Source organism: Mesoplodon mirus (genome assembly GCF_964341445.2).
Source record: "Mesoplodon mirus genome assembly, chromosome: 6".
In the NCBI taxonomy this organism is placed as follows: domain Eukaryota; kingdom Metazoa; phylum Chordata; class Mammalia; order Artiodactyla; family Ziphiidae; genus Mesoplodon; species Mesoplodon mirus.
The window spans coordinates 107,258,685-107,281,566 of NC_138982.1; the positions used below are offsets into that span (position 1 = coordinate 107,258,685).

The 22,882-nt window shown below is 36.6% G+C and overlaps 1 protein-coding gene across 1 annotated transcript in view; it reads right to left on the reverse strand.

The window, feature by feature from the left end:
* Positions 1–20,582, reverse strand: part of CHMP2B (charged multivesicular body protein 2B) — a 30,278-nt gene extending 9,696 nt beyond the window's left edge. Inside the window, exons 1-2 of the mRNA XM_082625606.1 lie at positions 20,292–20,582; positions 4,795–4,886 (exon numbers count right to left, since the gene is read on the reverse strand). Of these exons, the coding sequence (XP_082481732.1) occupies positions 4,795–4,886; positions 20,292–20,325 (126 nt within the window). The 5' untranslated portion in view covers positions 20,326–20,582. The remainder of the gene's footprint in view (positions 1–4,794; positions 4,887–20,291) is intronic.
* Between the last annotated feature and the right edge of the window lie 2,300 nt (positions 20,583–22,882).

The following is a 22,882-nucleotide window of genomic DNA, read 5'->3' on the forward strand; positions in this document are numbered from 1 at the left end:
CTAGTAATACAGACAATTATGTTAGGTGAAAAGGCCCATCTCCATCTCAAATAAAAGGCAGACTGTTATATTAGACAAGAACATAAAGGCAATTATATGCTACCTCAAGAAACCAACTTTAATTACCAAAACAAAGCTAAATAAAGCTAAGTAAAAGGATACAAAAATATATTATATATAAATACTTATTAAAATCTGGAAATTTGGAGTGGTTACATTAACCAGATCAAAAAAACTTAAGAAAAAGGAGTATTACCAGAATAAAAAGGGGCATTTCAATAATAATAAAGGAATTAATACATAAAGGTGTCAAAACAATCCTAAATGTGTACGCACCTAAAACAGTACTTCCAAATTTATGAAGCACAAACTGATAGAACTGAAAGGTGTAACAGACAAATACATAACTAGGATGAGGGGTATCAACAACTCTTTTCTTCAGTATATTGCTGTACTTGTTAGGACAAGTGGACAGAAAATCTGTAATGATACAGAAGATTTACAAAAACACTATCACCAACTTGACCTAAGCAACATTTACTAAAAGCTCCATCACCAACAGCAGAATACTCACTCTTTGCAAGTGTACACTAAAAATAAAAATCACCAAAATATACCATATTCTGTAACAGAAAACAAGGCTCAACAAATATAAAAGGATTGAAATCATATGAGGTATGATCTCTAACTACAGTAAAATTAAACTAGAAAGCAGTAAGAAAAATATGAAAGGAAAAACAGAAGCAGATATCAAACAATGTGGTTTGAAATAAGTCATGGGTTAAAGAAAAAAATCAGAGGGGAAATAAGATAATATTTTAAATTAATAAAATGAAAATGCCCCATATCAAAACGTGTGAGCTGCAGTTAAAAATAATTCTTAGAAATGTATAGCGTTAGAGCTTACATTAAAAAAATGAATATCTTGTCGGCTTCAAAATAGAGAAAGTAGAAAGAAGAGCAAATAAAACATAAAGTAAACAAAATGAAGGAAATAATATAAACAAGAAAAGAAATCTGTGAACTAGGAAAGAAAAAAATACAGAAAATTAATGAGATCAAAGGCTGTTTTTTTACAAGAAATTGATCAAAGTGATAAACCATTAGCCAGTCAGAAGAGGGAAAAGAACCGAGACAGACAGAGAGGACACACAAATGATAAATATTGGGAATGTAAAGGGAGGCATCACTTTATATCCTAAAGATGTTAAAGAATAATAAAAAATATTATAAACACGATGTCATTACCTTTTAAAATTTAGTAGAAATGGACAAATTATTTGACAGATGCACACTACCAAATCTCATTCAGAAAGGTAGATAACGTGATCCATTCTATATCTATTTTCTAAAAATTGAAAATTTTAGAATTTAAAAATCTATCCACAAAGATAGATTTTTGTGTAGCTTAAAATCTGTCCACAAAGAAAACTTCACTCCCAATGGCTTTACTGATGAAACCTATAAAACATTTAAGAAAGAAATACACAAACCCTTCCAGTAAATGAAACAGTAAGGGACACTTGCCAATTCATGCTTTAAGGTCAGCAGTACTCTGATGTCAAAACCACATAAAGACACTAAACAAAAAGATAACTACAGGGGGCTTCCCTGGTGGCGCAGTGGTTGGAAGTCCGCCTGCCGATGCAGGGGACACGTGTTTGTGCCCCGGTCCGGGAGGATCCCACATGCCGCAGAGCGGCTGGGCCCGTGAGCCATGTCTACTTAGCCTGTGCGTCTGGAGCCTGTGCTCCGCAATGGGAGAGGCCACAACAGTGAGAGGCCCACATATCGCCAAAAACAAACAAACAAACAAAAAAAACAAAAAGATAACTACAAATTAACAGCTTTTATGAACAGAGATGCTAATATTCTTATGAAAATTTCAGCAAATTGAAATAAAAGTATTTTTTAAAAATTCATCATTACCAATGAAGTTTATCCCAGTAGCAAAAGCTTGATTCAGCTTTGGAATTCAACTTTGGAATTCATCAATGATGTAATTCACTATACTAATAGACTAAGGAAGAAGAAGAACTACATAATCATCATCTCAATAGATGCAAAAAAAAAAAAAAAGAAGGACTTGACAAAATTAATTTCCGATAAAAACTCTCAACAAACTAGATACAAAAGGAACTTCCTCAACCTGAGAAAGGGCCTCTACATAAAGCCTACAGTTAATATCATACTTAATGATGAAAGACTGAATGTCTTCCCCTAACATCAATAAAAAGAGGTTATAAACCACTTTTAACATTGGAAGTTCTGGCCAGTGTAATAAGGTATAAAAAAAAAAAAGCATCAAGATTGAAAAGGAAGATGAAAAATTTTATTTACACAGATGACATGATTGTCTATGTAGAAATAGACAATAGAATAGAATAAAATAGAACAGAATCCACAAACAGGCTACTAGAATAAGTGAGTTTCAGAAGGTTACAGGATAAAAGATCAATATACAAAAAAATGAATGTATTTCTAAATACCAGCAATACAAAATCAGAAATCTGATGAAAGAAGCACAGGATCAGTATAATTACAAGTACAAATACTGCTGAGAAACATTTTAATCTAAATAAATAGAGAGACAGAGCATGCTCATGGGTTGAAAGATTAATATTGTTAAGATGCCAAATTGGTTCAATGTAATCCCAATCAAAATCTGATCCTTTTTTTAGAAATTGACAAGTTTACTTTAAAGTTCATAGGGAAATACAAAGCACCTAAAATAGCCAAAACAATTTTAAAAAGAAGCACAAAACTTAAGGGTTAATGCTATATAACTTTAAGACTTAATTATTAAGTGTTAGTAAAAACAGTGTGGTATTGGCTTAAAAATAGTTATATAGTAAAGCAATTATACTCTAATAAAGATGTTAAAAAAACAAAGAATAGTCATATAGGTCAATGGAATAGCATAGAGTCAAGAATGAGGCCCACGCGTATTTGAACAAATGATTTTCCGCAAAGATGACAAGATATTTGAATAGGGAAAGATGTCACCAACAAATGATGATGGAACAACTGAATATTCAAATGCAAAAGGTGAACCTCTACCCTTACCTAACAACATAGTAAAATTTAATTCAGTAAGATTCACAGTCCTAAATGTAAGAACTGAAATTAAAATACTTCTAGAAGAAAATCTCAGAGAAAATATTAGTGACTTAGGGTTAGGCAAAGATTTCTTAGATAGGAAACTAAAAGTACTAAATCACAGAAGAAAAAAATAATAAATTTCACTTGATCAAAATAAAAATCTTCTGTTCCTCAAAAGACACTCTTAGGGAAATAAAGGACCAAGCCAAGAACTGGAAAAAATAACTGCAAAACATATATTTAATAAAGCACTTGCACTCAGAATATATAAAGAACTCTCACAACTAAATAATTAGAAAACTTGATGAAAAAAATAGGTAAAATATTTCAATAGACACTTTGGCAAAGAAAATATGTAAATGGTGAACAGGCACATGAAAAGATGCTGAACATCATTAGTGATTAGGGAAATGCAATTTAAAGTGACAATCTACTACACACCACTAGAATGGCTAAAATATAAAGACAGTAAACTCCAATTATTGGCTGGGATGTGAAACAATTTTACTCTCATATATATATATATATATATATATATATATATATATATAACTGGTGGGAACAGAAAATATTATAGTTATATATATATTCTCATATATAACTGGTGGGAACAACAACTTTGAAAAATTGTTTAGCATTCTTATATAGTCAAACATACATTTAACCTGTGATCTACCAAGCAATCCCACCCCTAGGAAACATATGTTCAAACAAAGACTTCAACTGAATGTTTATAACAACCTTTATCAAAATAGCTGAAACCTGGAAATAACCCAAATGTCCACTGGCTGGTGAATGGGATAGACAAATGTGAAATGTCCACCCAATGAAATAATATTCATCAATAAAAAGGAGTTAGTATTCATACATGTAACAACACTGATTAATCTCAAAATAATTATGAATGAAAGAAGCCATATAAAAATGAATTCACTTTATGATTCCATCTATATAAAATTCTAGGAAATGTAAACTAATCTACAATGACAGATCAGTGTTGTCTAACTATAGAGGGAAACAGGGAGGGATGGGTAGAAGGGATTACAAAGAGAAAAAGGAAACTTTTGGGGATGATGGATATGTTCATTACCTTGACTGTAGTAATGGTTTTATGAGTTAATACATATGTCAAAATGTACCAAATTGTATACCTTAGAAAAGTACAGTCAACTGCATGCCAATTATACCTCAAACATGCTGGTTTTAAAAAATATTTTAAGCAACATACATTTAAAAGCATAACATAAAAATACAGAAAGATAGCCAATCTATTAAAAAAGTACATTTATTATCACAGACCCAATAACAGTTAAAATATCAAGTAAAACACCTATGAGTTAACATAATTATTTTCTTGTGACACTCTCTTGTTTTCTAGGACTATTTTATCTTTGCTGTTAACTGACAAGAAGGTGGCTGTTTTGAGCAATATTTCTTCCTAGGCATTCATGTCTTTCACAAACAGAAGAATATAATCAGCAGAATACACAATACACAGAATCCTGATAAAAGTCAGCAGAATGACACAGTAAACAAAGGTAAGCAGAAATTGCAGGAAGACGTTAAATGTCATTTCTTAGTAAAGTAAATCACTTACCACCTGTCGTGTCTTTTTCCTAGTTAGCTAATTATTCCAACACTGATTTCTAAATTTGTTTGAAAAGTTAAACTGAAATTTAATGTTTTACTTACCAGCTGTTTTTCTTGTTTCTCTAAAGCTGCTCGATCTCTGATTATAGCCCTCTGTGTACCTCGTAACTCTCGATTCTGTTCCTTTATTACATCTAAGAGAACCACAAAAGAAACCTAAATGTATGAGCTGTAAAATCTTCTTCAATACCATTTAAAATATTGGACTCAGAAACCTCAATAAAAAAAAACCCTTAAATTACAAGATGTTAAATTTTTTTGTTTCAATTCAATATACTAAAAATTAATCAACTGTTAAAACAAATTATAAATATTGATTATATAAAAACTACAGAAGTGCAAATATGCTATAGTTCAGCCAAAAGTATATATAAATCACAGTAAAATACTCCCTTAGAGAACTGATTATTATACAATGTTTTATATGGCATGTATATATATATATATATATATATATATATGTCATATGCATACACACATGCACACGCACACGTGCACACACACACACACACACACACACACCCTTCTCATCTCTCCTTACTCCAGTATTACATGAAATTCCAAGAAGGAAGACAAGCAATGTGTTTATTAAATCTTTTTTTCTACACTAAGTCATCATAACAGAGTGAAGCAGCCAACCTTCCAATGAAGCAGACCTGGATTTGAATCGCACCTCTGCCACTTGAAAATTATATGATGATACCTTGCAAAGTTAGTTAACACTCTAAACCTCATGTTTCTTACAAAATTAGGATTGTTGTTAAGGAGTAAATAACATACACAATGCCCTGATATATTGTAAGTGTCCAGTCATTGTTAATGTCTTTCTCATTTGTCTCAATTCATCTGGATCCACCAGTCTCACCTTTTTTTAAAGATTTTTTTTGATGTGGACCATTTTTAAAGTCTTTATTGAATTTGTTACAATATTGCTTCTGTTTTATGTTTTGGTTTTTTGGCTGTGAGGCATATGGGATCTTAGCTCCCCGACCAGGGGTCGAACCCACACCCCCTGCATTGGAAGGCGAAGTCTTAACCACTGGACTGCCAGGGAAGTCCCAGTCTTACCTTTTGAAGAATTAAAATATTAGTCTGAGACTGACAGACTATCATTTGGGTTAACTGTTACTAAATAGTGATTTCTTCAAAGGATCACAGATATGGATAGTAATGCTTGCCAAAACTGTTCCCTCATTGTCAGGAATCTTGCTAAGTGCTTTACATACAGTATACAGTATAATGTTCACAATAATGCCATGGAGTTGGTTTTTCTATTATTTTATATATATGAGAAAACTAAGTGTTAGTAAGTTTAAATAATGTGCCCAAGGAATCCAAGTGTTGTCTCCTGAATCAGTGATCTTAATCATTTCACTAGAGTACCTTTTTAGTAAAAAGGTAGATTTAAAACCACCACCACCACAACAGAAAGAATAGTCTCTTCATCAAATGGCACTGGGAAAACTAGATATCCACATGATACACACACACAAAAAAAGAAACTGGACCCCTACCTCACACCATATATAAAAATTAACTCATAAGAGATTAATGACCCAAATATAAGAGCTAAAATCATAAAACTCAGAAGAAAACACAGGAGTAAATCTACATGATTTGGGATTTGGAATTGATTCTTAGATATGACACTAAAAGCACAAGCAACAAAAGAAAAAATAGATAAACTGGACTTCGTGAAAATTAAAAACTGTGATTAAAGGACATTACCAAATGAAAAGACAGTGTAGAAAATGGGAGGAAATTTATGTAAATTATATATGAGTCTAGTATCCAGAATATATAAAAAACTCTGACAACTCGAAAACAAAAGACAAACAACTCAATAAATGAGTGAAGGCCTTCCTTGAATAGATATTCCTCCAAAGAAGATACACAGATGGCCAATAAACACTTGGAAAAGATGCAAAATATCATTAGTCATTAGGAAAACCAGATACCACTTCACATCTGCCAAAATCGCTACAATCAGAAAAAGGAAAATAAGTGTTGATTTGCCAGTAGGAATGTAAATTATTTCAGCCACTGTGGATAACAGTTTGGTGGTTCCTCAAAAAGTTAAACATAAAATTACCAAATCACCTCACAATTCCCCTCCTAGGTATTCACCCAAAAGAACTGAAACAAGTACCTAAACAAATACTCTACACAAATGCAGCACTATTTACAATAGTCAAAAGGTGGAAACAACCCAAATATCCGTGAACTGATGAATTGATAAACAAACTGTGGTATATACATATAATGTAATGGAATATTGTTCAATTATTTAAAAATATGAAGTACTGATACATACTGCAACACGGATAAACCTCAAAAGTGTGCTAAGTGAAAGAAGCCAGTTACAAATGGTCATTTATGATTACACTCATATGAAATATCCAGAATAGGTAAATCCACAAAGACAGAAAGCAGATTGATAGTTGCCAGGAGTTGGAGAGAGGGGGGATGGATGAGTCACTACTTAATGGATATAAGGTTTTATTTTAAAGGGATGAAAATGTTTTGGAACTAGAGATGGTGGTTATACACCATTGTGAATGTACTAAATGCTACAGACCTGTTCACTCTAAAATGATTAATGTCATGTGACTTTCATCTCAATTAAAACAGCAGCGAAGTCAGCAACCGTTATCCTTTTTCGTGATGGAGCATCACAACTTATATTCTACACATTTCTGTTTTAATGAAACTTTACTCAGAATACAAATAACTAATTACACTGAGTAATAGGCACTATAGTAAGTGCTTCACAACAACCCCCAAAGGTAGGTACTATTATCTCACTTGTTTCAGAGGGGGGAATTGATATTTGGTGAGGTAATCTGCCCAAGGGAGAAAAGGTGGTAGGATTCACATACAGCCATTCTGATTCCAAGGCCTCTGATTTTAAATATGCTATTACACTGTGAAACTTTTAGGAAAACAAAAAGTAAAGTTATCAGAGACATAATCCTTATAAATATAGATCCATATCAATAAAAATACTGTTATAACAGAATGTAAAACATTTCATGTCATTATATAGAATATAACTAATCAACTACAATGACTTTCTGAATAAAAGTTAAAATAAGATGCCAGAGCTCCTATATCCTACATACAAGTCATCTATTTCTCCTCCTTTACTTACTCTGTTTCTCAATGAAGTTATCTTGGTGGACATCTCATGCTCAGGATTTACTAAGAACACATTCTATATGTTCCTTAAATATAAGAATATGAAACCATAAAATATTTATATGGGAGGTGAAAAGAGAGGGAGCTCTCTCCCTCCACCAACTTTCTTCTGGATGGGAAACGTGTTTCATGTAAAAAAGAGTGAAGGAGATATTCTATAGACAAATATATTGGGGAAATGTTCAAGTTGGAAAAAAAAATAAACCGATTTCTTTGCTTCAAGGCTTCTAAGACCATTTAACATAAGAATATACATTGTCAATCTTTAAGGGGAGAATATGTGATAGATTGTTTCCCAAATTTATTAAGCCAAGGATCCCTTTTGAGAAATCTCTATTAAAATTTCTCAGATACAAATGTTTCATGGAGCATTGGTTGCGATCCTATTCTAAAATAACATGACTTATTGGTTTGCTAGGGCTATCATAACAAACACCACAGACTGAGTGCTTAAACAACGGACATTTATTTTCTCCTAGTTCTGGAGGCTGTAAATCCAAGATTAAGGTGCTGGCAGGGTTGGTTTTTCCTGAGCCCTCTCTCCTTGGCATGAAGATGTCCACCTTCTTGCTGTGTCCTCACATGGCCTTTTATCTGTGTGTGCCCATCCCTGGTATCTCTTCCTCTTCTTATAGGGACACCAGTCCTATTGGATTAAGGGCTCCACCCTCATGATCTCATTTAACCTTAATAATCTCCCTAAAGACCCTATCTCCAAATACAGTCACATTAGGAGTTGGGGCTACCAATTTTAAGGGGACATAATTAGGTCCACAACACATGATATTTTTCCTCTGACATCTACAGATTCATACTAAACAAAATAACAAAGAAAGCTCTCATTTCCCCTTTCAAAACAGTCATCAGCCTTTTCATCCTCAACGTTTAAACCCTCCAAATTTTTACCTTTTGGTCTTAGTTCCCTATTTTGCCTAAGGCAATGGATTGGTATGAAAACATTCACCACTTATCCTACTATTTCAATAGAAAATACGCCCTAAATTTAAAACTATGAAATTACAAATGAATTTTTAGAGTACAGCCCCTTTGTATACTAAAAACTCCCTGAACTCAACTAGGATAAGATGAAATATTAAAATAATGATGACGGTCTCCTAAAGTTACAAAAGTATTGGGCTGAAAGAGAAGTCACTATATTGATAAGTCGAATTGTGACCAGGTAATTGACACAGTGCAAAGCACTGTGAAACACTACTGAAAGCCTTGACTGCTAAGATCTAGAATGTTATCCACATACATTTTTTTCATTACTTGGGTGGCATAATGAAAAATACATTATTTGGTCTTTGGCTTGAGTTCCTGGCACAAAGGTCCTAAAACCCTTGGAATTTCCTAAGTGATAGAAACATCTTTTGACTCAGAGAGGGGTACACCTAGATAGCTTCAGGATGGGGCTGGTTACCAGAAAGTCCAAATATTTGATTAGAAGGTGGGGAATTTCAGCCCCATCCCTCAGGGGAGGGGAGTGGGGCCAGAGGTTGGGTTATAATAACTCTTGATCAAAGAGATTGGAAGAGCTTCTGGGTTCGTGAACATATTGATGTTCTGGGAAGGTAACATGTCCAGAGAGTGCAGAGAAGCTCTGAGCTGCACCCCTCACCCCACCCCCCCTGCATAATAACTTGCTTCCATTTGGCTGTTCCTGAGTTGCATCCTTATAATAAAATGATACTACTAAGTAAAGCACTTTCCTGAATTATGAGTTGTTCTAGTGAATTACCAAACCTGAAGAGGAAGTTGTGGTGACACTAGAATTTATAGCTGGTCGGTCAGAAGTACTGGTGGTAATCTAGGACTGTGACTGGCCTCTTAAGTGCGGACAGTCTTGTGGACAGAGCCCTTAACCTGTGGTGTGGGGTCTGTGCTAACTCCAGACAGTTAGTGTTAGGATTGAACTGAACTGCTGCAGACACCCAATTGGTGTCAGAGAATCAGAGTAAAGAACAGATATAGCCATCTTTCTTGAAAAACAAGTATGACATGAAATTTTAACAAAACATAATTTAAATAGTTTGACTTCACTTTTCTTAATTTTATGTAACTATGTGTACCATAACTGTCACTGTATATAAGAGAAGGGAAATAAAAAAAAATTAACTACTGCATATTCCACAGCCTGTTGTTAATAGACCTATTAATATTTAAACAGTTCTAGGCTATAAACCAAGAGCATCTAATGTTATACTAAAACAGAGTCATAACACTTTAAAACCTATTAAGGTAAGTAGGAAAAGACAGTAAAATATTTTTTCATATGAGATGATAGGTATATCTTATAAAACAAATTACTCTTTAATTTTCTTTAAAAACAATCCATACACTAAACCCCCAGTTGGTCTTCTACATAATTCAGAAGGAATAACATGAGAAAGATTCTGAGACAATTTTAATGTTTTTAAGGCCAAGTTTATTTCCAATCATATTTATTTCTTAGTAGGTCTGATTGATTCCTAAGTTTACAAGCTCTTTAAGAGCAAGGAACACATTTTATTTTATTTACCTATCTGTATTCCCATTTTACTTCGTGTCAACAACTATACCGATATATTAGTTAACAGTAATCTAAGGCAGCACAAACATATATATCAAAATGTAAAAGGATTTGCCTTATAGTCATAATTTAACATGTTTCTTTAAAAATGTATAATAAAATCTATTGGTTATCAAGAAAGATGGCTGATAATTTAACAAATTATCATAGTAAAATCTGAACTACGATAGATACCTTTCTACAATGGAAAAATGTAACACTGAAATAATCAGATGTTTCTCTTATAATTTTTTGCTGTCCCCTTTTTTCGTTCTGACTTATGACCATGACAGAAATATGTGCAAGTACTGCTGACCTAGGAGAGAAGGAGCGCTTGGTTCTGCCTATCCTGTGCTTCCCTGTCCATCCCCTGTTTCCTCCTCTAGTCAAGAGCACTCCCTGAACTCTCATACGCCAGCACTTCTTCTACCTCATGGGGCATTGTGAAGTGTTTCGTAACAGGTGGCTATAGGGAACTTGCACACTGTGAAAATACATGGGAGTGCCCGTGGTGTGCTCTCTCTGTTACCATTTGGTGAGGTCCAAAGGGTCTGGGAACTCCCCCATCCACCACCCTCTCCTCACCCACACCCAGCACAACACTGAGAAAAAGCCACTCAGGCCCGCTCCACTCTGGGCGCTAAAGCCTGTCTCAAGCATTTCAGGCTCTTTTTACTGAACAAAAGAAGGCATGCATACATTAGAGTGATAAGATCACTGAGGTAAATTTTGGACTTAAGAAGATACAGACAGAAAAGCTCATTCTGTACTCTTTGGTTATGAGCCAATAAGGCCTATCTGCTTACAGAAAAAAAAAAAAAAAGAAAAAAGCCAAAAAATAAAAAATAAAATCTAAAAGGGCCTCCCATGTGTTGTAGCTCACTAGAATTCTCTACTGGGATTTGAGGCCAAATCCCAACTTGAATTATGGCTGTTCTTCTAGACCCTGCTCATTTACATGCTATTTGCACATCTGAGGATTAAAGCAAAAAGTGGTTGCCAACTGCAAATACGGACATTCATTAATTTGTGAGCAATATCCTCTAAAGTGCCTATCTTTTGAGAAAAGGGAGGGGGCCTGTCTCAAGCTTTCCGGATAGTTCAGGATTACTGCCCCATGAGCGCTAAGGCACAACTCACCGACTGTACCACTCAGCTGGATTCAAGCTGGTCTCTTAGACAGCATCCGCATACCATGTACTGGGTTTGCCGCTTTATACTATAAGGTCATGATGGACTTTTTAATCTAATATATTTTTTCTGCTTTTAAATGTATTTCTTCAGAGAAAAATCATTTTGATTTATGCAACTTTATTGCCTACCAATTATCCTGATTCTAATGATCACATGGATTGAGAAAGGAGCACAAAATGCTCCCACATCCTGCTTTACCATCTCCATTAACTGTGTTTTGGAGATCAAGATCCAAAAGGAAAGTGAGCTTCCTCTTCATATTTCATGTGCTAGCTCTACAAGCTAGTATCAGTGGAAATAGTGGGTACTGTGACACTGGTATAGTGGGATAATGGATATTAGATAAACCCTGATCATAGCTATGAACAGAAGAGCTGGGAGTGTGAGTTCAGCTAAAGCAGTCATGGTGGAGCTCAAATGAACAATAAAGGGGGATGGAGGTCCTGGCCATTTGGGGCTATACCATTTTCTTAGGTTGATGAGGAGAAAAAAACTGCAAAAATGCTCCAAACTCAAAGGTTAAGGGGTAAGAAACAAATACTAAAGGCCAGTAACCAGAAAATAACGGCTCTAAAAACCAAATTTACTCAGAGGCAGAAGGACAATGACAATGAGAGAGTGGGTGAAGAGAAATCAGAATTTGATATGCAAAGCAAACTTGTTTCTCAGGCTTTGGACATGATATATGAGAAATCAGGGAGAAAAGGTATCAGCTTAATTAACCAGTTTTAAACACATGAAAAAGTAAAAACAAAAATAAATAAACTATAGGAGACAGAAAGGACATTAGAGAATCATGCCAACAGCTTTACTCTATACATAGATCCACTTAAGAACAAGGTTGAAGTTGAAAAACTCAGCAGGACTCACTTGGGAGGAAGAGGTAGAATACTAAGAAGAGAATAGGAGTCTAGCCCTAAGGTAGGATAAAAGGAAGCAATACGGAATGTTTTTCCCCCCACCAGTAAAGTCTCAAAAGTCACTCAAGCCCTGAGGAATTCATTGAAATGAATTTGTTCATTATTATTAAAATATCAGTGTTTTCAAGAGCTGAAGGAAGGTTTTGAGATGTCAGCTGTTGGCACATCTTTGGGTCTCATGTGGTTCTCAAAGACACAGCCTTTGGCATCATCAATAACAGCTTCGGAAAACTGTCAAAGGGCAGTTTTCAGCTTAGATAAGTAAGGGAATGAGGGAATGATCCTTTGAAAGAACAGTCTCACAGATATATGGATGGACTTGAAGGTAGAAAATTGTAGCATGAAAAGAAATACCAGTCTTGGTATCATGCTTGGGATGGAGAAATACAGAGGAAAGATATTTTCCTACAGAAATATCTGTTCCTAGGCTTCTAAAAGGGCCTCCTGCCTCGCTGTTCTCTATGCCTAGGACGCTCGCGTACCAGATCATCACATGACTATTTCTTCTCAACATTCTGTTTTTCCCTCAAATGCCACATAAGTAGGGAAATCTTTTTTCATCACCCAGGTAACTCTTCCCCACACACAAACAACAACAAAAACAGCAATAATGGATTGGGGGGGGGCAATAGAGGAAATTTTGAATTTCATTCCATATTAAATAATGTTATTGTATACTATTAAAATTTTTGAGAGTCATAATGGCATTGTGGTTATACAGGTGAACAGCCTATTCTTGGGAAATATTTGGTGGACTATTCAGAGATAGTTTCATTATGTCTATAACTTACCCTAAACAGTTCAACAAGAACCCACATGTGTGTATGTAAGTACATATAAAGACATACACGCATAGAGGAAGGAGAGAGCGGGCAAATGTGGCATAATGTTAATAATTGGTGCATTTAGGCAGTGCGAATATGGGTGTTCATTGAATACTGTCACTTCAGCTTTTCTGTAGATTTGAAATTGTTCAAAAAAAAAAGAGAATAGTCTACATTCCTAAAAACAAACAAATAAATAAATAAAGTATGGAGAATTTTTGCTCAGAAAAATGCTCAGAAGAGAGAACGGTGCTCCTGAATCCCTTATTCAATTATTTTTCTTTGGTGTGCCAAACATTTAGGGACCAAACAGAAAGTAATTTGAGTTTTTAAATATTCAAAATAATAATCACTCTGGGAACACACAATGCGCTAGGAAAGATCTGGGTACTTACTGTAGGCAGCACCATAAGAATTTTGTATTTTACTTGGAAGAAAGCAGAATGTTTCTGAAGGGGATCTAATTTATATAGATGGTAAATTTTATGACTTCTTGAGCTATAAAAAATGTGGCATCACAACTGACTCTTGACAGATTTATCCAACTTAGTCAAAACTTCACAGGTTCTGAACTGTGGAAAACTAGCATACATGGATACCAACCCAATGAGGCAAAACCCAAGAAGCTTTGTTCCTCTACTGTCAGTAACATTCCTCAAATTATCTCTAAACTTGTACTAAGGTTCGAGGTGAGTGGCGATAATATGGATGTAGACTATAGTAAGCTCTGGATACTGGGAACACAACTTTTGGTTAGTAAATGCTACTATTTTGGAATTTACTCTTTAAGTTCTAAACTGCTGCAGTTATTTTCATTTATGCTGAAGACTCTCTGCAACCTTGAAAATGTGGAATGAAGGAAAAACTTAGAAAAAGCATAATCCAACTTTGGAAGTGCGTGAGGATCTACTTTGGTGCTGGCGAATGCAAATCGGGAAGCAGATGGGGGGAACACAAGGAGTGAGGCATTTAACATAATCTGAGGTGGCGTCAAAGAAGAATTTCTAGAAAAAGAAAAAACCTGAGACAGTTCAAGTAAGCTAGAGGAAGAAAAAAAAAGAATTCTATGCATAAAGTCATCATAATTTAAAATATGTCAGAGTGAGAAAGAGTATGGTATATACAGATGAATATGAGAAGTGTTCTTGGAGAGTAAAATGACATGACTAGAAAGGAAGACAAGGACCAGATCAAGCAGGGCCATACATACCTTATTAAAGAGCATTCACTTGATCCTTTTAGTGCTAGAGACTCAATAAATGGATATATATTTAGGAGTAGCATAGTAAGATTTGGATTTCATATAAATCAATCACACAGGCAACTTTGTATTGAGTTGGCCAAAAAGTGTCTTTGGTTTTTCAGTAAAAATAAAAGACACATTTTTCATTTTCACTGAGAACTTTATTGAACAATGTATTCACCATTTTGTTCCACTACCTTCTGCCATTTTTCAGGTAACTTCATAATTCCATCTTCCCAAAACTTCTTATTTTTTTGAGAAAAGAACTGTTCCAGGTGCCTTTTACAGTCCAGGGAATTGAAATTTTTTCCATTAAGAGAATTTTGTAAAGACTGAAATAAATGGAAACCCGAAGGTGAAATGTATGGTGAATACGGCGGATGAGTCAGAACTTCCCAGCCAAGCTGTAAAGGTTTTTGCCTGGTCATCAAAGTAACATGCAGTCTAGCATTATCTTGATAGAAGATTATGCGTTTTCTGTTGACTAATTCTGGATGCTTTTTGTCGAGTGCTGCTTTCAGTTAAGTCTAATTGGGAGCAGTACTTGTGGGAATTAATCGTTTTGTTTTCCAGAAGGAGCTCATAATAGAGGACTCCCTTCCAATCCCACCATATACACATCACCTTCTTTGGATGAAGACTGACCTTTGGTGTGGCTGGTGGTGGTTCATTTCGCTTGCCCCATGATCTCTTCCATTCCAGTAGCCAATCACATGCAGAAATACAGTCAAGAAGCTTTTTTTCACTAAACTTATGTGGAACCCAAACATCAAAGTGATTCACATAACCAAGCTGGGGCAATGGATTTTCAACGCTTGATTTGGATATTTTGAGCATGTTGGCTATCTCCCGTGTGGTATAACATTGATTGTTCTCAATTAATGTCTTGATTTGATCCCTATCAACTTCAACTGGTCTACCGGACCGTGGAGCATCGTCCAGCAATAAATCTCCATCAGGAAACTTTGCAAACCACTTTTGACACGTTTGATCAGTCACAGCACCTTCTCTATATGCTGCACAAATCATTTTTTGCATTTCAGTTGCGTTTTTACCTTTCTTGAAATAATAAAACATAATATGCCGAAAATGTTGTTTTTTCTTCCATCTTCAATATTAAAATGGCTACACAAAAATTCACCAATTTTGATAAGTCTTTTTTTAAATGCACGCTGATATGACAGCCATTACATACAATCTAACAAAATTGTTTCGAATGAAGTTAAAGACAACTAAGTGCTACTAGAGCCATCTTACAGAAACAAACAAACAAACCTTTTGGCCAACCCAATAGATTGATTTAAAGGCTATGAAATTACAGGAAAGAAACACAGAAAAGTGATGTAGTAAAGTGTAAGATAAATGGGATCTGAATAAGAGCAAGGAAGATCATATGTGCCAAACATTTAAGAGGCAAAAGGAACAGGACTTGGTAATTAATTGAAGGTAGAGGGCAAAATCAAGAACTGTCAAACACTAGAAGAGGAGAACCCAGTAAAGGAACTGACTTGAAGGAGATGGTGATGAATTCTGTTTGGGATCTGTTTTAATTTGAGGTATTTGGGACATCAAGGCAGAGATACTTAGCAAACAGTTGGATATATTGGTCTGAAACTCAGAAACATATATCTAGAGATACACAATTGGGATCCATCAGCACTTGGGTTATATCTAAAATAATAAGAGTTTAGATAAGATCATGTAGGGAGAGTGCACAATTAGAATAGTGGTAGTTCAAGATGGAACCAAGAAAAATACTAACATTTAAAGGGCAGGTTCAAATAAGAAAGGAAGAAAGGAGGAAAGGAGGGAAGAAAGAAGGAAGGAAGAAAGAAAGGAAAAAAGAAAGAAAAACATAAAAGGAAAAAGAAAAAGAGTAGTCAGAAGAATTTGAGGAAAATTAAGACAGTGTTATGTCATTCAAGCTGAAAGAAAATTTCAAGGAAGAAATTATTGTCAAAATCAAATGCAAAACATAAGCCCAAGAGATGATCACTAAAAAATGACCACTGGATTTGGTGATCTAGAAGTCACTGATGATCTTAGCAAGATCTCATTCATTACATGAGATGTAAAACAAACTACTGTACAATGGGAGGCATCAGAGAAGTAAAGAAGTGAAGATAGGAGACATCACCACTCCTTTGAGAGGTTTCGATGAAGAGCAAAAACGGACTGGAAAATATTTCCTAAGAAAATGCTGGGTTAAGGGAGAGTCAGGAAAAGGAGGGTTGCTTCCAGTTCTACCACCATTAGAAATTAAAGTTCTAATACTAATTCTGAGAGAAAAGATTCTGGCTCACAGACAAAAGGTAGGTGTACATGGTACCTACCAAAAGCTGAGAATTCCATGTACTTAGCAAGAACAGCAAAATTAAACTGTGCCACAGGCTCTCCAATAAGAAGAAATAACAATGATAATACCCAAAGAGATGAGGTCCTGGCTCTGCTGTAGGCCCGTACCCAAGACGGCCCGTACCCAAGTTAATTTAGTAGCTGTGTGATCTTGGGCAAGTTACTTAGTCCTTTGCCTCTCAGTTTCCTCATCTATAAAATGGGGATAATAATAGTACTTAGAGGTTTTGTACGAAATAAGATACTGATACAAAATGCTAACAGTGCTGGTGGCTTAGAGTAATACCTCAAATTTTTCTTTGTTGAGGATAACAGACAAAAAGTATATAGTGCCTAAAGAACTTCACTTTTTTTTTTTTTTGCGATACTTGGGCCTCTCACTGTTGTGGCCTCTCCCGTTGCGGAGCACAGGCTATGGACGCGCAGGCTCCACGGCCATGGCTCACGGGCCCAGCCGCTCCGCGGCATGTGGGATCTTCCCGGACCGGGGCACAAACCTGTGTCCCCTGCATCGTCAAGCAGACTGTCTACTGCTGCGCCACCAGGGAAGCCCAAGAACTTCACTTTTTAAGAGGCATATTTAGTTGTGCATTCATGACAAGTCCTCATGGCATCCTGATTCACAGGTTCATAATTAGCTTCAATAAATAGGTCACCATTAGTCCACTTAGGAAAAAAACAAAAGAAAAACAAAAAACAAAAAAAAAACTGTAGATAAACACATTGCCATATATATGCCTTATATATATGTGTATATCTTATAAATCAGTAAAAGTACTCACTCAACTGTAATTTCAAATTCAAAAGAATCTCTTCTTTAGCACTGAGGTACAATTCTCATTAATTTTTGTAACGAAGTATACACTGCAGAGACTTGTTCATCTTTATGTCAAAAATGAATTAAACATAACTCTGAATAGTAATAAGTGCTCTAATGTTGTCTCCCTTTTTAATTTACATGTGCAGTGTTCTTTAATGATATAGTATGCAACTCTTCTAGCCAATCCAAAGACAAAAAGATTCAATTATTCTCCAGCTCTATAAGCAGTTACGTATTTTCTTTTTATATCAGAATTTCATTACTGCTGAAACAGATAAAAAGACAGCATACAGTAAAAGATCTTGTGATCAATAATCAACGAGTCTAAGGATCTGGGAGAAATGCATAAGAATACATTTAATTTCATAATATATAGCCTCATTATTGCTAAGAAGAATGCTGTCACCTTTTAAACAAAACACCTTATTTTTGATAAAACAAAGAATAAAAAACATCAGTAAATCTCTAGATCAACATAATGAAAGTACAGATCGACAGTTAAGATGTCATTAAGTGATCTGAATTGACATGATAATTTAAGAAAACATCAAGTATGCAGTTTGGTAGTTATAGTAAATGTACACAGTGGCCAAATTTATATTCAGAAATTTCATACACAGATCTTTAAGACAGTAGTATAGTTCCTTCCAAAAGTCCTTAGGATCTTTTTCTCGCAAATAAGTCTATTTGGCAAAAACATTACTTCTTGGATGAATTAACCCAACTTCAAATAAATATACAGTTAAACACCCTCACTGCACATCCTCATTGCCTTTTTTGTTTTCTGCTCTATACTTCAAGTACAATAGTCACTAGATTGCCAAAAGCACCAGGAAGCACAGCACTGAAAATATAGAACTGATATTCATGTCTTTGTAAATATTGGACAGATATCAAGCAATTAAAGCTAGGATGTTTGGCTTTTAATGTTAATTTTTAAAATTTAATTTGTAACATCACAGTAAGAAAGGTGCAACCCTTTTCCTCTGTTTAGTAAATTCTCACTCTATAAAACTGAAACAAAAAAAATGAACCTTTTTTCCCCCTGGAGTACTATACAATGACTGAAAATCATATTACTGGTATTGAAACACTGAAAAGCTAAAGTGCCATGTTAAAGATTAAGTAGGAGTCTCAGGTAAAACACACATAAAACTCATTTCACATAATTGTATTACTTCCTATCCCAACTTGGTAGTTATTTCAGGTGTTGTAAGTGGTATTTCTCAGTTAATAAAAGGTCAATTTCACCCACTTAGAATAAGCAAAAATATTATTATGCTCTGTGATAAATTAGGGGTAAAATGACATTATGTATTGAAGTAAAGGGTGTGGTGGCAGGGTAAAGATGATGTTTTTGTCATCCTCCACAAAATAATTGTGCTGACATTGGAAAAGTCACTACAAAGGAATGAAGGAGTTACCCCAGGTCTGGACTGAGCACCCTGTTTGTACCAATCACTGTCTAGCTACCACTGCTCCTTTTGTGGCAGAGTTAGACCCTTACAAAGAAGTGATTCTTCGACTGAACCAGCAACAACCTAGATTCAACATGTAATGAGAAACACGATTTTTAAATAACTTGAATGAATTTGATTCCTAGAGAGTCAATGAAAGTATCAAGACTAATTAAACAGTTATATAAACACATATTACAGTCATTCCTTATAAATACCCATTTGTATATTCCTGTACATTCACTTTTCTCCCCTTAACATGACATTGAGCTAAATCTCTGAAGCAATGCAGTATCTTAAAATGTAAACTTCTATGCAGATAATGCATACCATATCTCTTTACATAGCAGAAGATAATCATAAGGGAGAAAAACCTCCTATGAAAACTAAATCCAGGCACTTCCCATGGATTTCTTTAATTTTTCTACCGGTGTCAGTCAAGAAGCATTTTTTTTTTTTCACGTCTCTATTGATGGGGTGTTCCTAGGGCAAGACCGGCCCGTACCCAAGTTCATTTTGTAACAGTAGCCTATTACACCCTCCCCCACCTCAACACAGGTTTCCGGTTGAGATGCCCAGAAGTAGTACGGCTCCAAACTGAAGGAGCAGTAAACCAAGCAGGGGAAACCAATATAAAATTCATCAAATCACCAACTCTAATGACACTCAAGGGCCAGCCGCATCCTGCCTCCTTGGATGCTCAGGATCTCGCTAAAGGAGAAACCTGGGGGCGGGGCTGTTAAGGACTACATTATCAGAGAGAGGAAGCCAGACTGCCCAGGTGAGGTTGAGGTGGGGCGAGTCAGAAGAGATAGGCAAACAGAAAAGTGACGCACGAGGTAGGTCAAGTGGTCACCTGTGGGGCCACTTGATCCAGCCCCGCCCCCTGGGACAGCAACAAGAATCGCGGCCGGAAGCCCCCAAAATACGCCGGGAAAAGACAGAGCTGGGCCCCTTCGGCCCGGCCTGGAACTCACCATCCACTGTTTTCTTCTTGAAGAGGGACGCCATGGTCAGGGACCGCGCCCGGGCAGCCCGGCTCGGCCCGGTCCGGCCCGCGACTGGGAAAGGACCGGAGGGAAAGGACAGGCCTTTGGAGGGCTCGGGATGGCGGAGCGGATGGGCAAGAGAAGAGGACGGGGTCTCCAGACAGGACCCGCGGAGGGCGGGTATCCACGAACCCTGCCGCGGCGGAGTTGCCCTCAGCTCAGGTGACCGCGAACTAAGACACTTTTTGGAGAAGTCACTTCCAGGCAGCGCCTGCGCGATCTGCGCGCGCGTCTGCGTACTGCGGCGCCTGAAGCTGCAGCCGCTGCCCTCACTTCAGCAGCTGCCCGCTCTCCCGCCTGCAGCGTCCTGGTGTGGCGAATCATGCGAGGCTAGAGGCGGTAGCAGTGCGTGGGAGACTGCGGGCGGTGTCATGTGGCTTCTAGGTGCGGGTTCCGTGCTGAATGCTGACAGAGATGAGCCTTACTTAGCGCTCTTCTTGCCCTGGAGAAGCTGGAAGTAGGGGGGTCCCCAGAATCCTAGGACAAGCGTGGGTCATCCTGGAACCAGTTGATTTACGACCATCCCCTTGCTGTCTGTATCAAGGCATTCATAAGTGCAGGGGCTGGTGTTAATGCTGAGGTCCGAGCCCCGGTGGTATTTGTATCGGGAGTTCACGCTCTTTTGGGCCCTGACTCGCTCAGCGGTCTCTCCGACGCCACCCACGCAGCCCCCTGCCGGACCCGAGGCGCTCACTGCGGCCCTGAGCCCGAGGCTCTGACCACAACGTGTGGGTCTCCGGGGATCCGGTTTCTAGGCTTGGGAGTGGTGGGGGAGGAAGGGAATGGGGAGCAGCTTCCTTAAGGCAACATTTTTTATTTAATGTTCTTGGCTGGAAACATGAAAAAAGAAATCCATACACATTTGTTGTATACCGGTTTAAATGTCTCCAACTCTATTTCTTTAATATCTTAATTTCTTGTAATTGCTCAAGAAAAATTTATGGCTACACTGTGAACCTATTAGAATACTACATACTTGTACATTGGTATTCACTGTGGAAAAAAGCTCCATATTATGTGAAAGGAAAAGCATAATGAATTATTTCAAGAATCCTTCTGTGTATAAGTGTAAATATGGAATATACTGTCTTTGGATCAAGACCTTGAGTTCATCGTTCATTTTGTGAGTGTGTGTGTCTCTCTTTCTGTGTTTACACATCTCTGTTTAATGTATTATTTTGCTTTTTGGAATCTTAATTTTGTTTGAACTTTTTTCTCCCAATCTATTAGTGCTTTAAGCAGCACTGCCTTCCACAGGATGAAAATCATGGTACCTTTTTTACAAAGATGTGATTTATGATAGGAAGACACCTCAATAATAGTATCAGTATTATCAGTCACCTCTGGCTTTAAGAATCATGTCTCAAGGGTTTTTAAGTATTTGGGGTAGTCAGACTTTCCTTCCCCATTTTTCCGCCTCTTGAGACATCAAAGCCCTCAGGGCCACTGATCATCCCGCTGTTGCTGCTAAAATTTAGCTAAGAGTCTGCTCATGAAAACTTTCTCAGAATAACATAGCAGTATGCAAGGGATAATTATATTACTCCTTCTCAAGTTATTTGAGATATTGTGGGAAGGTGAAGAAGTAAGGAAACAGAAAAAAACAAAAAACAACAAAAAAAACATAAGCAGGAAACAGCCTCTGCCCCGAAGTCCAGGCCTTTCTTGGGGTAAGCTCTATAGCAAAAAGGCTGTTTGCCCTGGCTGCCTGTTGTAATGAATAGCATTGAGCTGTGCTTGAGTGCCTGAGAGGCAATAAGCTGTGATGTGTCTAGTGATCGTATTCCTCCCTGCTGCACTCACCCTTGTTTTATTACTCCCACACAATCCCCCCCACTGACCCAATTGTAACAGTTGGGAAAATGCCAAAATACTTAGCAACCATATGGAAGACCCTCCAAAAGTGCACAGCGGGAGCTAAAGGCAGGGCTTCCTCATTACAATAAAGACAAAATAGAAATATGCAGTATTTAAGCTCAGCACTCAAATAGTTTAATTCTCCCCTGGTTTGAAGCAGGCTGATATGCAGCTGATAAGCAAACTGGCATCCATTCTGATTAGTTGCTGGCCAAACTACGGGTTTATATTTTGTAGATCACTCCTTATTGAAGGGCATGTACACTTAAATATAACTGAGACTTAGGACACCAAGGTGCCATAAATTAGAATACAATGGTATTTTTCATTTGTTCAAAACCACCATCATCGCATACAAACTCACTGAATCAACAAGACATAGATATAAGCATAGTGGATAGAGAAGATGTTTTAATGTTATTCTTTTTAAACCTCATTAAGAAATAATGAACTAATATCCTATGGTCATTATGACCCAATAATAGTCTTCCAAACTGCTCAGGCAGTGAAAAATATATTTGTTATATACCTAATGACACATACCATGTTTTGTGTGAAGAAACAAATACAGTTCCTCCATCATTTTCTCTTACCCTCCTTCCTACCAGGTTTTTCATCTTTTATCATTTACTTGTTACTCTCTGACACGAATTCCGGTATGT